The sequence below is a fragment of the Ranitomeya imitator genome, chromosome 7, assembly GCF_032444005.1.
Source record: "Ranitomeya imitator isolate aRanImi1 chromosome 7, aRanImi1.pri, whole genome shotgun sequence".
Classification (NCBI taxonomy): domain Eukaryota; kingdom Metazoa; phylum Chordata; class Amphibia; order Anura; family Dendrobatidae; genus Ranitomeya; species Ranitomeya imitator.
Window position 1 is genome coordinate 205,588,475 of NC_091288.1, and position 17,264 is coordinate 205,605,738.

Here is a 17,264-nt window from a genome sequence, read left to right on the forward strand (position 1 = left end):
ATGGGAATGGACTGGTGTTCGGATATGATCTGGTATTTGGGAATGGACTGGTGAACGGATATGAACTGGTATTTGGGAATGGACTGGTGAATGGATATGAACTGGTATTTGGGAATGGACTGGTGTTCGGATATGATCTGCTATTTGGGAATGGACTGGTGTTCGGATATGATCTGGCATTTGGGAATGGACTGGTGTTCGGATATGATCTGCTATTTGGGAATGGACTGGTGTTCGGATATGAACTGGTATTTGGGAATGGACTGGTGTTCGGATATGATCTGCTATTTGGGAATGGACTGGTGTTCGGATATGAACTGGTATTTGGGAATGGACTGGTGTTCGGATATGATCTGCTATTTGGGAATGGACTGGTGAACGGATATGATCTGGTATTTGGGAATGGACTGGTGAAGGGATATGAACTGGTATTTGGGAATGGACTGGTGTTCGGATATGATCTGCTATTTGGAAATGGACTGGTGAATGTATATGATCTGCTATTTGGGAATGGACTGGTGAACGGATATGATCTGGTATTTGGGAATGGACTGGTGAATGGATATGATCTGGTATTTGGGAATGGACTGGTGAAGGGATATGAACTGGTATTTGGGAATGGACTGGTGAAGGGATATGAACTGGTGTTTGGGAATGGACTGGTGAATGGATATGATCTGGTATTTGGGAATGGACTGGTGTTCGGATATGAACTGGTATTTGGGAATGGACTGGTGAGCGGATATGAACTGGTATTTGGGAATGGACTGGTGTTCGGATATGATCTGGCATTTGGGAATGGACTGGTGAACGGATATGATCTGCTATTTGGGAATGGACTGGTGTTCGGATATGATCTGGCATTTGGGAATGGACTGGTGTTCGGATATGATCTGGTATTTGGGAATGGACTGGTGTTCGGATATGATCTGCTATTTGGGAATGGACTGGTGAACGGATATGAACTGGTATTTGGAAATGGACTGGTGAAGGGATATGAACTGGTGTTTGGGAATGGACTGGTGAATGGATATGAACTGGTATTTGGGAATGGACTGGTGAACGGATATGATCTGGTATTTGGGAATGGACTGGTGAACGGATATGATCTGGTATTTAGGAATGGACTGGTGAACGGATATGATCTGGTATTTAGGAATGGACTGGTGAATGGATATGATCTGGTATTTGGGAATGGACTGGTGAATGGATATGATCTGGTATTTAGGAATGGACTGGTGAACGGATATGATCTGGTATTTAGGAATGGACTGGTGAATGGATATGATCTGGTATTTGGGAATGGACTGGTGAATGGATATGAACTGGTATTTGGGAATGGACTGGTGTTCGGATATGATCTGGTATTTGGGAATGGACTGGTGAAGGGATATGAACTGGTATTTTGGAATGGACTGGTGTTCGGATATGATCTGGTATTTGGGAATGGACTGGTGAATGGATATGAACTGGTATTTGGGAATGGACTGGTGAACGGATATGAACTGGTATTTGGGAATGGACTGGTGAACGGATATGAACTGGTATTTGGGAATGGACTGGTGAACGGATATGATCTGGTATTTAGGAATGGACTGGTGAATGGATATGATCTGCTATTTGGGAATGGACTGGTGAACGGATATGAACTGGTATTTTGGAATGGACTGGTGTTCGGATATGATCTGCTATTTGGGAATGGACTGGTGAACGGATATGAACTGGTATTTGGGAATGGACTGGTGAACGGATATGAACTGGTATTTGGGAATGGACTGGTGAACGGATATGATCTGGTATTTAGGAATGGACTGGTGAATGGATATGATCTGCTATTTGGGAATGGACTGGTGAACGGATATGAACTGGTATTTTGGAATGGACTGGTGAATGGATATGATCTGGTATTTGGGAATGGACTGGTGAACGGATATGAACTGGTATTTGGGAATGGACTGGTGAACGGATATGAACTGGTATTTGGGAATGGACTGGTGAACGGATATGAACTGGTATTTGGGAATGGACTGGTGAACGGATATGAACTGGTATTTGGGAATGGACTGGTGTTCGGATATGATCTGGCATTTGGGAATGGACTGGTGAACGGATATGAACTGGTATTTGGGAATGGACTGGTGAACGGATATGATCTGGTATTTTGGAATGGACTGGTGAACAGATATGATCTGGTGGATGGAAATGAACCTTAGATCTATTTGGGGAGATGTATTAAACCTGAGACAAAGGAATATGGAGAACTTGCCCCCGGTAATCAATCAAGTTGCTGTTTTCTGTTTCCAAAAGATTTAGAAGTAGAATCGGATTGGTTGCTATTGGCAACTGCTCCACTTTCCTCCTGTTACCAGTTTTATCTCCTTTATTATTTATACTGGGAGCATTGCTTGTTAGGTCGTGTTCACACGGCCAACATTCATGGTCAGAATACGGACTGCACTCGACAGCCTCACAATGGATCCTTTTTACTTTATTCTATGTATTATCGATTTAATCTGAATCTCGTATATCTGCCTTTTTTTTTTTTTTATAAAAGTATTACTCCTATTTTATATTCAGGCATTTTTTTGAAAAATCAAACATAAAAAGTTGTTAAAAAAAAATGTCATAAATCTTTATTCTTTTTTAACCAGGTGTAAATTCCACTGTTCTCCAGAATCCGGCTGTATTTTTCTTTTCTTCCTGCGCCCCTCCTTGTGTATAAGTCTAGTCTTGTTAAGCAAGTGGGTGTGGCTCACTGAGGCAAGTAAAAAAAAAACCACACCCACTTGTATATTAAGTCTACAATTGTATACAGGAATGACATGGCCATATCTCAGGAAGGGAGAGGAACAAAAACAAAAGAAATATATCGCCGGATTCGGGAGAACAGCGGCATTTACACATTGACATTGCTTATCTGAATTCTCTATTTCATGAATCTGTTAGCAATGGTCCAAACCCACTTTGAGCAGCGAGCATTATTCTTACAAGATGGTTACTGCCCCTTTAAATATATCCACCTTCGCCTTATATTTCACGGTTTCGCCGTATTACATTTCTGCCGTCCCTATCAGTTTCGCTCCAGCTCTGCCGCTCTCTGACATCCCACTTGTGTTGATTGTTAGGCATTTAACTGGATAAACTATAAATGGCTTGCTTGGCGATGATGGCTGCGCAGATCTGCCGGTAATTAAGTGTTACGGTTGAAATAGGATTAGGGTTTCAGCTGACTCCAGATAATTTTCAGTCCCTTCATCTACTGACTGTTAGCTTTGTCATTGACTTAGTGTCCTGACAGCCGAAATATCCTCATTCTGAGAGACAAAAATGCAGCGCCAACAAAAAAAAAAAAAGAACTCTATGCGCCATGCAATTCCAAATTTCCCCTGTAGGGGCACTGCAGGGAAAATGAACACAAGCTGCCGCAGATCACAGACGATCGCTCTGATTAGATTTTTTGGTAAAAACAGATTATAAATGTTGGTGACCCTATATTATGATTTTTTTTTCTTACAACCCACAAATTGTGTGATTTATTTTTATTTTTTTGGACCATCCAGCTTTAGGACTATTCTTGGACAATGAAAAAGAAGCAGAAATCCTGCACCTGGCCAGACATTTTATGTTTATTGCCTACAATGTGGTGACGCCACACATGGGCGCACCATGGGGATACTTTGAGGTTGGCATTATGCGTATTACTATAAGGCTGTTACTATGATAACTAATATGGTTTGGCTTGATGGGCACCACCACGTGGCTGGTGCTACGGGTCTGGCAGGCTGGGATGCTGGGGATTGTTGTGAGGTCGGTAGATTGGTACTGTGGTGACTGCTTTGTTTTTGGTATGGTGGGCACTATGAAGAATACTATGACACATACTTTATGGTCATTCATTTTAGCTCGGACTAGTATGAGTCTGTCAGATGGACGCTCTGGGGACTACCATGAGGTTGGCATTATGGCAATGACTATGATGATGCTACTATTGGACTACCATGAGGTTGGCATTATGGCAGTGACTATGATGATGGCAGTATTGGACTACCATGAGGTTGGCATTATGGCAGTGACTATGATGATGGCAGTATTGGACTACCATGAGGTTGGCATTATGGCAGTGACTATGATGATGGCAGTATTGAACTACCATGAGATTGGCATTATGGCAATGACTATGATGAGAGCAGTATTGGACTACCATGAGATTGGCATTATGGCAGTGACTATGATGATGGCAGTTTTGGACTACCATGAGATTGGCATTATGGCAGTGACTATGATGATGGCAGTATTAGACTACCATGAGGTTGGCATTATGGCAGTGACTATGATGATGGCAGTATTGGACTACCTTGAGATTGGCATTATGGCAGTGACTATGATGATGGCAGTATTGGACTACCATGAGATTGGCATTATGGCAATGACTATGATGAGAGCAGTATTGGACTACCATGAGATTGGCATTATGGCAGTGACTATGATGATGGCAGTTTTGGACTACCATGAGGTTGGCATTATGGCAGTGACTATGATGAGAGCAGTATTGGACTACCATGAGATTGGCATTATGGCAGTGACTATGATGATGGCAGTTTTGGACTACCATGAGATTGGCATTATGGCAGTGACTATGATGATGGCAGTATTGGACTACCTTGAGATTGGCATTATGGCAGTGACTATGATGATGGCAGTATTGGACTACCATGAGATTGGCATTATGGCAGTGACTATGATGATGGCAGTATTAGACTACCATGAGGTTGGCATTATGGCAGTGACTATGATGAGAGCAGTATTGGACTACCTTGAGATTGGCATTATGGCAGTGACTATGATGATGGCAGTATTGGACTACCATGAGATTGGCATTATGGCAATGACTATGATGAGAGCAGTATTGGACTACCATGAGATTGGCATTATGGCAGTGACTATGATGATGGCAGTTTTGGACTACCATGAGGTTGGCATTATGGCAGTGACTATGATGATGGCAGTATTGGACTACCTTGAGATTGGCATTATGGCAGTGACTATGATGATGGTAGTATTGGACTACCATGAGATTGGCATTATGGCAGTGACTATGATGAGGGCAGTATTGGACTACCTTGAGATTGGCATTATGGCAATGACTATGATGAGAGCAGTATTGGACTACCATGAGATTGGCATTATGGCAGTGACTATGATGATGGCAGTTTTGGACTACCATGAGGTTGGCATTATGGCAGTGACTATGATGATGGTATTATTGGACTACCATGAGGTTGGCATTATGGCAGTGACTATGATGATGGTATTATTGGACTACCATGAGGTTGGCATTATGGCAGTGACTATGATGATGGTAGTATTGGACTACCATGAGGTTGGCATTATGGCAGTGACTATGATGATGGTAGTATTGGACTACCATGAGGTTGGCATTATGGCAGTGACTATGATGATGGTATTATTGGACTACCATGAGGTTGGCATTATGGCAGTCACTATGATGATGGTATTATTGGACTACCATGAGGTTGGCATTATGGCAGTGACTATGATGATGGTATTATTGGACTACCATGAGGTTGGCATTATGGCAGTGACTATGATGATGGTAGTATTGGACTACCATGAGGTTGGCATTATGGCAGTGACTATGATGATGGTAGTATTGGACTACCATGAGGTTGGCATTATGGCAGTGACTATGATGATGGTAGTATTGGACTACCATGAGGTTGGCATTATGGCAGTGACTATGATGATGGTAGTATTGGACTACCATGAGGTTGGCATTATGGCAGTGACTATGATGATGGTAGTATTGGACTACCATGAGGTTGGCATTATGGCAGTGACTATGATGATGGTAGTATTGGACTACCATGAGGTTGGCATTATGGCAGTGACTATGATGATGGTAGTATTGGACTACCATGAGGTTGGCATTATGGCAGTGACTATGATGATGGTAGTATTGGACTACCATGAGTGTTGTGAATTCTGCTTTTGGGCTCCCTCCGGTGGTTGTAGGTGGTAATGCAGTGGTCTCTGAGCTGCAGTCCTGGACAGGTGTATCTGCTGATTGCAGTTCTGACTGGGGTATTTAGGTTTGCAGGACTCATTAGTCCTTGCCAGTTGTCAATGTTTCTTGGGAAGTGTTGGATCCCTGTCTGGCTTCTCCTGCTTAGCTGCCAATTCAGCAAAGATAAGTGTCTGTTTCTTTTTCTATGGCACACAAGCTGTGTGCTTGTTTTTTGATTTTATTCCTGCTCTGAGTTTAGTAGTCTCTGGAGTTGCAGACATACGTTCCACGTCTTTAGTTAGATGGAGGAATTTTTGTATAATTTGCTGTGGATATTTTTGGAAGGGTTTTAATACTGACCGCACAGAACTCTGTCCTATCCTTTCCTATTTTAGCTAGATTGGCCTCTTGTGCTAAATCCTGTTTCCTGCCTGCGTGTGTCTTTTCCTCTCCTACTCACAGCCAATATTTGTGGGCGACTGCCTATCCTTTGGGGTTCTGCTCTGAGGCAAGGTAGTATTCCTATTTCCATCTTTAGGGGTATTTAGTCCTCCGGCTGTGTCGAGGTGTCTAGGTTTTGTTAGGCACACCCCACGGCTACTTCTAGTTGCAGTGTTAAGATCAGGATTTGCGGTCAGTATAGTTACCACCTACTCCAGTGAAAGTTTTCATGCTGCTGCAAGGTCACCGGATCATAACACATGAGATTGGCATTATGGCAGTGACTATAATGATGGCAGTATTGGACTACCATGAGATTGGCATTATGGCAGTGACTATAATGATGGCAGTATTGGACTACCATGAGATTGGCATTATGGCAGTGACTATAATGATGGCAGTATTGGACTACCATGAGATTGGCATTATGGCAGTGACTATAATGATGGCAGTATTGGACTACCATGAGATTGGCATTATGGCAGTGACTATAATTATGGTAGTATTGGACTACCATGAGGTTGGCATTATGGCAGTGACTATGATGATGGTACTGTTGGACTACCATGAGGTTGGCATTATGGGAATGACTATGATGATGGTACTATTGGACTAGACACTACCATGAGGTTGGCATTGTGCAAGACTGGCACTCTGGACACTACTTTGACAGTCAGTATTGGCATAGGAGTCATAAGGAGCACCCAGCAGTGGATCTAATTCCTGAACACACTTGATATGACTGGTTTCGTGCATTGCTTGCCTGCGTTTTCACATTTGTGAAAGAGAAGTTGCCATGTTACTGTCCACCTCCGGGAACAAAGGCTCGGATTGTCCTTGTCTCCAGATGTCAGAGCCCTGGCGTTCTCCTATTCGGGGTGTGTTCTCACTCGCTTTGTGCTGTGTTTCAGCCCTGTAAGCCAAGAGACTACAGATGTGTAAACTCCAGCATTGTAGTTTAACGATTCCCTATAGACTGTATCTAGAACGTCCTAGGTTAAGCATGACACGTAACACGTGGCATAATCCCCAAAACACGTGTGCGGCGCATCCTCCTAGGACAACCATTATTATTCTTGTTATATTCAGCCAATGCTCCACAGGTCTCGGCTTCAGCTGTTCGCCGTGGAGGTGACAATTAAGAGTTAGCGAGTGGTTAGCCTTCAACTTTAGGGTAGAAAATGATAGCAGTTGACAGATCTGTAACACCATTGAAACTAAGAGACTCAGCGTTTAGTTTGGTGCCGCTCCTGCGCCATCATTTTTGAAACCAGTAGGAGATTTAGCACCCTGGCCTTCACCAGTCAAAATTTTTGACACATCACGTAGTGGGAAATATGGAAGAGTGGAGAGTGCAGCGCTGGCCGCCTTAACTTTTAGCTATGAGCTTAGTAGGACTTGTGAAAGAGACTCCTCTCAGATTTCTGGACGTCGGTCATTCTTTGTAGACTGAGATTTGGAAGCTGTAGAGTTGTGTGATGTTCCACAATTAACTCTCCAAATTTCATCTTCTTGGATCCCTGTAAGTGTCTGATAAGATAACAATCCAAAATCAAAAAAAGATATAGGGGGTGAGCTTTACTTTTTCCTAAACTCTTATTAGGTTCTTAAGGTCTTTCCTAAACGTTTAGCTCCTAAGTTGAGTCAGGCTTGGAGAAAGAGTTTCCACCATCTACCCATGGTTTAGGGATTCACAAACTATTAACATCATGTCAGTTTTGGAAAAAAAAATTACATTTCCTATAATGATGACGTAAAAACGGCCTCATTGTCTCCATTATTGGAGCAACCAGCGTGGTTCCCTGCAGAGAAAGTTCCATAATATTGAAATATGCCCCCCAAAAAAGGTCCTAAAGGGTGAATATTTCCAATCCGACATTTCGGGGTGTGAATTACTGGCGACCAGGGAATACTTCTACTGTTTTATCTGCAAATCATCAGCTTTGGATCCGCAAGTGGTTCCTGTAGCGTTAATTTCCCCTCTGCCTATAACACCCCCTTCCCTTGGCTTCTCCACCTTATCGGGACAGGTTTTCCGGCAGATAAGGTCGCAGTTCTGTGTCCAGAGGGATCTGCGGAAACAGACAACAGGAATCCTATCCGGCCTCAGGAAACAGAGGGACAGGATGCTCCAACCTCTCGCCGGCCAACTCCGCTCCGTATCCACGTCAGCTTGAGAAGTCATCAAACTTTCACTTACAATGTCCTCAATGCAAACACATGTCCGTGAGTCTGGTCTCTCTCGGCAAAGAAACCGTCATTATATGGCCACGCGTCCTTCTGCGTGCCCTCCGGTTGCCAAATTGCGAAGGCTTCCTTAATAAGGGTCACTAGATGTTCACACAGTCAGAGGTCTGAGGTTTCTTGGAGACATCTCTGAAGTGCTGTCAAGGAAAGTGGAAAATGAAAAATGGCCGGCCCAATTACCGCGTCCTCCTGCGTCCTATAAAGCGCCATCACTTCTGGCTTCCTGCCCGCAGGTCACAGCGCAGCTTTCCCTCCTTGCAGCAAATTCTTTAGGTTGGTAGTAAACTCCACAACTTGTGCAGCATTTCTTTGGCAGCCGGCGCAGGTTTACGGTGTTTGAGCCATTATATAGCCTTTTTTTCTTTCACTACTGCAATATATTTTTGCTTGAATGGGTCCATTGATATTATTTGGATGCATTGATGGCCCTAAAGCCTTAAAAAAATAGACAAAGTTAAATGATCACTGTCATTTCTTTAAGTTTTGCATAAAATACAGTACAAACAAATATAGAGAGATAGAAAAAAATGTGCTTTTTTTTCTCCACTTATGAGCCACTTCTTTTGAATCCGCCTCCTGAACTCCTCATCATTCACTATCTTTCTTAAGACAAAACTGAGGAATCAGATTACAGCTGCCTGTTAAAGTCAACGGAGAAGGGAGGGAATAAAACACACAGATCGTGCTGATCCTTTTTAGTAAGTGTTTTATTTCACCTCTGTGCTGGATTCACATTTACACTGCTCAGTATTGCTGTGTAATATCCTCCATGTGATACATAGGGACAGGAGAGAAATCCCTCACGTCTCTGTGTTGCTGTGTATGAGAGACATCATAGCGTCTAGTTTTCACCTACTAGCTCAGAGACTGGTGAAAAATGCTGTTCTGGGTCCTCCTGCTTCTCTGGTGGTGCTGTGTCCCTGCACATCCACGGCATTGGTGACTGTAATTGTTCCGTGGCGGTGGCACTGCCATGGGGACTGTCATTGTGCCCCCATTCCCTGGTGCTGAATGCTGATATTAAAGGGAATCAATAACTAAAACCAGATAATAGAACATTTTTTTTTCTAATTTTGTTTTAATTTTTATTCTATTCTAATCTCTGTACATGTTTATGTAGTGGTTATCTTATCCGAGCTTCTGTTATCAGTGTTTAGAAATATGCTTCATGGACCATAGGAAACAATGGACTGGAGGTGTTCATCCACTTCTGTGTGAGAGATGGGGCCATGCTCTATGACCTGTTAGGGTGTCATTGTACAGGAGGAGGAGGTGAGCTGTGATATCACCTATTGTGAATGGTGAATCCTGTGTTATCTACTGTATATAGAGGTGTTATCAGTCATTGTACAGGAGGAGGTGAGCTGTGACATCACCTATTGTGAATGGTGGATCCTGTGTTATCTAATGTATATAGAGGTGTTATCAGTCATTGTACAGGAGGAGGAGGTGAGCTGTGACATCACCTATTGTGAATGATGGATCCTGTGTTATCTACTGTATATAGAGGCGTTATTAGTCATTGTACATGAAAAGAAGGTGAGCTGTGACATCACCTATTGTGAATGGTGGATCCTGGGTTATCTACTGTGTATAGAGGTGTTATCAGTCATTGTACGGGAGGAGGAGGTGAGCTGTAATATCACCTATTGTGAATGATGGATCTTGTGTTATCTACTGTATATAGAGGTGTTATCAGACATTGTACAGGAGGAGGAGGTGAGCTGTAATATCACCTATTGTGAATGATGGATCTTGTGTTATCTACTGTATATAGAGGTGTTATCAGTCATTGTACGGGAGGAGGAGGTGAGCTGTAATATCACCTATTGTGAATGATGGATCTTGTGTTATCTACTGTATATAGAGGTGTTATCAGACATTGTACAGGAGGAGGAGGTGAGCTGTGACATCACCTATTGTGAATGGTGGATCCTGTGTTATCTACTGTATATAGAGGTGTTATCAGTCATTGTACAGGAGGAGGAGGTCAGCTGTGATATCACCTATTGTGAATGGTGGATCCTGTGTTATCTACTGTATATAGAAGTGTTCTCATTCATTGTACAAGAGGAGGAGGTGAGCTGTGACATCACCTAATCTGAATGGTGGATCCTGTTTTATCTTCTGTATATACGAGAAAGACAGTGTGAGCAAAGATCAATAAGGTGAATAGGGCAAGTAATACATATGTGGTACCTTTGGCCAATGTGGCATGAATTATCTGGTGCAGTCTGTACTTTATGTTGAACACCTGCAAAAGTTACACGTCTATAATAGATTTACTGCATTTTAGGACTCAAATCGAAATGGAAAAATTAGTGGAAAAAAAAACAGAGTTGATCTAAAAATGTTAATCTGCCTGTGCTATTTCACTCATCCCTTGTAATAAACCCAAATTCTGATTTTGTAGTTATCAGCGGAAGGGGCGGGGGTGCAAAAACATCTCTGTAATGTATGAAATACTGTTGAGTGTAGCACATATAGGGATGAAACCTGACTTTGCACTTTATGATCGTCTACTTAAGAACTTCTCATGTTTTTGCTCAATACTGTATTAAAGGACAAGGATACTAGTAAGCACAAGCTTTAATTGAAAAGTGAATTGAATGTCATCATACAATGTACATAAGTTAATGCTGTCGTAATGATGCACATAATGTCACCATGCTGTACACATAAATAATGCTGGTATACTGCACAGATGAATAATGCTGCTATACAGTGTACAAATGGCATCATTTTACTGTACCCATAAATAATGCTGCTATACTGTACAAATGACTACTGATGGTATATGGTGTACAAATAGTGTCACCATGCTGTACAAATAAATAATGCTACTGTACTGTACAAATGACTACTGATGCTATATGGTGTACAAATAGTGTCACCATGCTGTACACATAAATAATGCTTCTATACTATACAAATGACTACTGATGCTGTATGGTGTACAAATAGCGTCACCATGCTGTACAAATAAATAATGCTACTGTACTGTACAAATGACTACAGATGCTATATGGTGTACAAATAACATCACCATTCTGTACACATAAATAGTGCTACTGTACTGTGAAAATTAATAATGCTGCTATATGGTGAACAAATAGCGTCACCATGCTGTACACATAGATAATGCTGCTATACTGTACAAATGAATACTGCTGCTATGCGGTGTGTAAACAGCATGCCCGTGTATGACCTCAACAATAGTGTTTCCGATGACAGCAGCTTTCGTATACCCCTGTCACTTTTAATTGACTTTTTTTCTTTTTGTACCTTCCAGAACTTCTAGCCAATGATACGTATGAAGTTGAATCTTTCAGAGCAACCACTTTGGGGTCTCAGTTTACCATGGCTGTGACAACTCAGACCCCTCTCCGAAAACCATCAGGAGGATCCCGTGCACCCACGAAAAAAACACCTGTGCATTCTCCAGCTCCAAAAAATGACAAATTACTTGATCCTCTCCCTCTGGATCCTTCTACAGTGACTGACCAAGACAACCTGGTACAAGGTGGTAGAGTAGTAAACACCACCAATTTAAGGCATAAAAATTCAACCCACCACAAGGGTATAAGCTCCACACAAAATACTACTCATTTACACCCAACCAAAATGCCAGTTACTGCCAAGAGCTATTCCTCTATAAAGAAACCTATCAGGAAAGTGCCAACCCCCCATAGCAAGCTCAAAAATATGATGAAGACCACAATGAAAAACCCTTCTGCCAGGTATCAGAGCCCACCACACGTCCATCATAAAAATGTTACAATGAGACCTGGAATAGGACATTTCCATCACTCGAATTCTAGTGCTGGTGTAGCGGAGATGGTCAAACCTCACCGATCTGTAACACCATTGAGGAACAGCTTACAACTTGGCCAGAAGAACATCTCACCAGTAGCCGATAGATTGAAACATCTCCCATTGGGTTCCCAGCTCAACAAACAGCTAAAAGATGAAGCCAATGGCTCCTCAACATTGCTTAGAACTGTAATAAACAATAGTTCCCAGGCAGTCACTCATAATATCAACCATATTACTCACTCTTTGCCAAATACCAGTTTTATTAATGGTAAAAAGAAAATGTTATATGAACTGAACTCTCTGAACACATCAGAACGTGCATGGAGAACCGAAAACATGTCCTTGGTACCTCAAATCGATAGAACAAAAGACTTAGCGACACCCGAGCTTTTGAAGGAAGTTAGTTTGCATTTGCCAGGAGCACGGCAATCTGAGATAATGAAAGAGTTTAACTCAAAAGTAGCCATAATGGTACCAAATGTAAATGGGATCTACAACCAAACAAAGGAGAACTTACAAGAGGCAGAACTTTCAAGACTGGGTCAAGATCGGACTATTCAGTTAGAATCAGACAAAATCAGTTCTGAGCCTTTAACGATGGGCACGGTGATCAACGAGACCCAAAGAGCTTCTGATATACAAACACATCCAGTGGAGGAAGCCACGGAGGTCTGGTCTTCATTACGGGCAACAACCCAGTCTAAAGTACAAGTCCACAACACTGTGGAGCAGCAATACCAGACTCGTCCAGAATTGACAACAGGTGGACACATTCATCGGAACCAGACACATAGTCATAAACACCATAAACACTCTTTGTTGGGTGAACACAATCAAACTGATAACACTGTGTCTCAACATACAGCTACATCCCCAGCAAGGTTAGCTGGTACTAATAAACACCATAGACATCTACATAACTTCACTCATCCACATGAGCATAACGAGCACTGGGTCCAACATCAGATAAGTTCTACTCAAGTCTCCCTGGATCACGTAGGCAAAAAGAGGCATCCAAGCCAATCTCCACTCCGAGGAGAAATAAGACGTTTTCATACAAGTCAAGGAACCGTAAATAATGGATCAAATTTGGGTGCAATTACCTTAGCCCACCTAAGAAAGAACCTTTCTGAACCCGAAACAGCCACGTCAAGTCCCTGGATGCTCTTCACAACAGTAGAACCAAAATCAACCACTCAAAGTTTACAGAACCTAGGTACTTTAAGTCAACTACCATTGCAGACTCAACGTGTGTTCCTGGGCATGGCAAATCCACACATGCTCAACAGTTCGGAACATGAGAGCCTACAAAGTCCATACCCAAAAGTGACCATTAAGCCGATAACACATAAACATCTACAAACAAAATCAACCTTTTATAACACAACTGAAGAGTTTTCAATGGAACTTAACACCCAAACCCAGCCAATGTTAACTTCACATGTGACCACAAATAAAAAGACTGAAGTCTTGGTACACAGCACCCAGAGAGTAATTACCGTAAACGAGACAGAGTTAACCACACAGCTAGAGGTTAAATTAGTTGATGAGACACAACCAGTGGAACCTACACAACGCCAACCAGATGTGACTACACATGGCTCATCTTATCAGTCCACACAGACCTATCCCGATCTGTCCACAGAAGCTGACTCTACAAAGGTCAGGATAGGATCATCCATTGAGCCATTGCTTAACTCGAAATCAGACACAGAGACTCACCCTGTTCTATTCAATGTGACCAACCCTTCGTTGACCAAGCACGGTCCACCAGACCTTATAACATTGAAGGTCTTCAATGAAACACACACAAAACTATCCACAGACAATCTGTATACTGAGCCTAGTACAACTCCATATAGTGGTAAACAAGCAATAATATATGGCCACAACGAGTCACAAACAGACTTGGTCTTAAACAAGACTCGATCTACAATGCAAACTGAACCAATCACAAAGGGCAACTCAGAACCTACCACCCCTGTAACTGGCACCAAACTAGTCAGTTGGACAGAGACAGAACTAGTCACTCTAACATTGCCAAATACTAGCAACCCATCATATCCGATCGAGCAAACAGAGTCAATCACAAGGACCTCTCCCGGTTGGCTGGAAAAGACTCAAACAGTGACACTGACACACACTGAACCAAGCACAACCAATAACTCAAAATCGTCTACACCCCAAAAAATGACCACAGAAAGCTATACAGAACCATCCACACAGACACAGCCTATCACAAAGGGCACAACAGGGACCACTAGGCAGCCGAGAAGAGCGTCTATCACTCCTACAGAGTCACTTGTAAAGAATAGGACAGAAACCCTGATATCAAAAACTGAACCACCGAACCCAACCAATACAATGGGATACAGTAGAGATAAAACGGAATCATCCGAGCCAACGTCTGAGATGCCTAAAAATGCAAATACATCCTATGGTGACGTATCGCCAACTCACAGAGGACATCTACCATCAACACAAACTCAAAAAGATTTGGAAACTCAAACATCTCAACACGTCACAAGGGCTAGATCAGAGCTTCCTCCTACAGGAGATCATCCAACCTCAGTACCGGGGACACCAGGTGTAAGTGAAGGACATGTTATGTCACACACCACTGCCGGACCTTGGAGTGAGATATCTAGCCCAACATTTCCTGGTGGACATCAAAGTCGAGACTCAGGACCAACATTATCTTTAAAAGTGCCAACATTTTACCCCACGAGAAGCCATACTTCAGAAAAAGACCATGCCAGTGGGCTCACAACAGTAAACAGTTCCACAACTGAATCGAAGTCGGTAACATCACCGCAATCCAACACGTTCACCACCCAGAATATTGGTGAGATGATGTCAGTGCAGCCTGGAAGAGACCGAATCTTCATCGTGGACGAGCAGCAGCCAGTCTTTAAAGGTCAGTCATGGCCTTTTACTGCCCAGACTGGAATAATTTCTTCTCCTTTGACAGTTTTTATCTGTTATTTTTTTTTTTTCTTCATTTGTCTTGAGTTTTCTAAAACCTGCACCAGTAGATTGGCCTTTAGAGAAAGAAAGATCGCTCATAAAGATGTCAAAGTGGGTTGTTCTGTACTGAGCTATAAAAACATGACTGCTTTCTCCCAAAAATAGCTCCGTACTTGTCTACAGGTTGTCAGCGGTATTGCAGCTTTGCCCAATTCACTTCAATGGAGTCAAACAAGACATGTATTATGGATAGTTATGACTCTGCTTCAAAAGAAAGTAGATACCAAATTGCTGGCGGTTAGATATTTTGCTGCCAACAACAAAAGAGATTTTAGCATAGGTCAGAGATACAAATCATTAACATAAACCAAAAACATACACAAACAATGGGATGGAATTGGGAGAGAAAGGCTTTAACAGTAGGGAGCGAGGGATGGGGCACCTCCTGACTCCAACCTGTGTCTATCCCTAAGCTCCCTTAACGCCTTATGCGGGTCCTCCCCCCCCCCACTGCCGTCACGTGCCACTGCAGGACCCACGTAGGGCGTTAGGGGAGCTTAAGCATAGGCACAGGTTGGAGTCTTATTTCATACTGGCTAGAGGTAATTACATTTATCTATGTTCCTTTCTTGATAACCTGTGCCTCTTTGCATGGATGACGAATGGGTGACTATACAAATGGAGAAGGACTAAATGATGACCCTCAATGCCAAGAGAGTATTATTTTATTATTGGGCTATCTCCATCAGCCCCACATTGTGTGATGGTACATATATGAAGCCATCGCTCCATTCAAACGAGGTTCTCCAAGTCCCCATTTTAGGGATTACTAAACCGAGACAACCCTTTAGACAGTTTGATTAGGCATCTATATGAGTATTTCCAGAATTTGCCACTAGAATCTTGTTCAATTTAAAGCCGATTAGCCGTTTCATAGAGCGTTGTCCATTTCAGTATTTATGTTTTTTATTTGCTATTTGTCCCTCTAAATTATAATAACTCTCAATCTCCTCCATCAGTGCAAACTCTTAACGTCACCTACAATGTCAACATGACCCACCATGCAGCGTGTGAACAGGTGGAGTCCTGCAAACCATTTCTTCTACAAGAGGTCAGTGTCCTCACGTGGGGCTAGCCCTGGATTTGAAGCCTGGTTGCCCATATACACTAGTCCTGACTTTGCTTTCCTGTTGTATTTTCTTTCAGTTGACTTCTGCTTACAAGTCTACCCCGGGATTCGATAAGATTGAGATTCTGAATGTGACGTGAGTGACGAGACCCCTTTATGGTCCTTATTATTCGATTGCTAGGACAGCGCGGCCGTCAATCATGTAATACAGCACCATGGAGCATACATATACACTCGCAACCTCCTGCATGGCAGATAGGAGCTTTAGAAATGAGCCACAGGCTGCACTGCTGATAGGAAGATTGTTTGTATTTCTAAAGAGTTAAATTGTATTCTTTACAGGCACACTGTGCTGGGACATAGAGATACATCTCTGTATATCAGTGCATTTCTATATACTTGCATATTAGTAAGTTTAATCAAAGTCAAAAGATTTTTTTTTCCCTACAAAAATATTAAAGGAGATCATGAGATTTGTTTTGTGGAAAAAAATAAACTATGAAAAAAATGTATATAAAAAAAACGATAACACGAAATGATATGTTTACATTATACATAAAAAAAAAATTCACAGCTCACCTTGTAAGAAAAAAACCCAATACCTCATGTAGTGAAGCTTAAGTAAAAATAAAAAGCTAT

At 42.2% G+C, this 17,264-nt stretch overlaps 1 protein-coding gene across 1 annotated transcript in view; it reads left to right on the forward strand.

Moving 5' to 3' along the window:
* Positions 1-17,264, forward strand: part of LOC138645321 (mucin-12-like) — a 35,011-nt gene that overhangs the window by 3,431 nt on the left and 14,316 nt on the right. Inside the window, exons 2-4 of the mRNA XM_069734528.1 lie at positions 12,006-15,446; positions 16,516-16,607; positions 16,703-16,761. Of these exons, the coding sequence (XP_069590629.1) occupies positions 12,006-15,446; positions 16,516-16,607; positions 16,703-16,761 (3,592 nt within the window). The remainder of the gene's footprint in view (positions 1-12,005; positions 15,447-16,515; positions 16,608-16,702; positions 16,762-17,264) is intronic.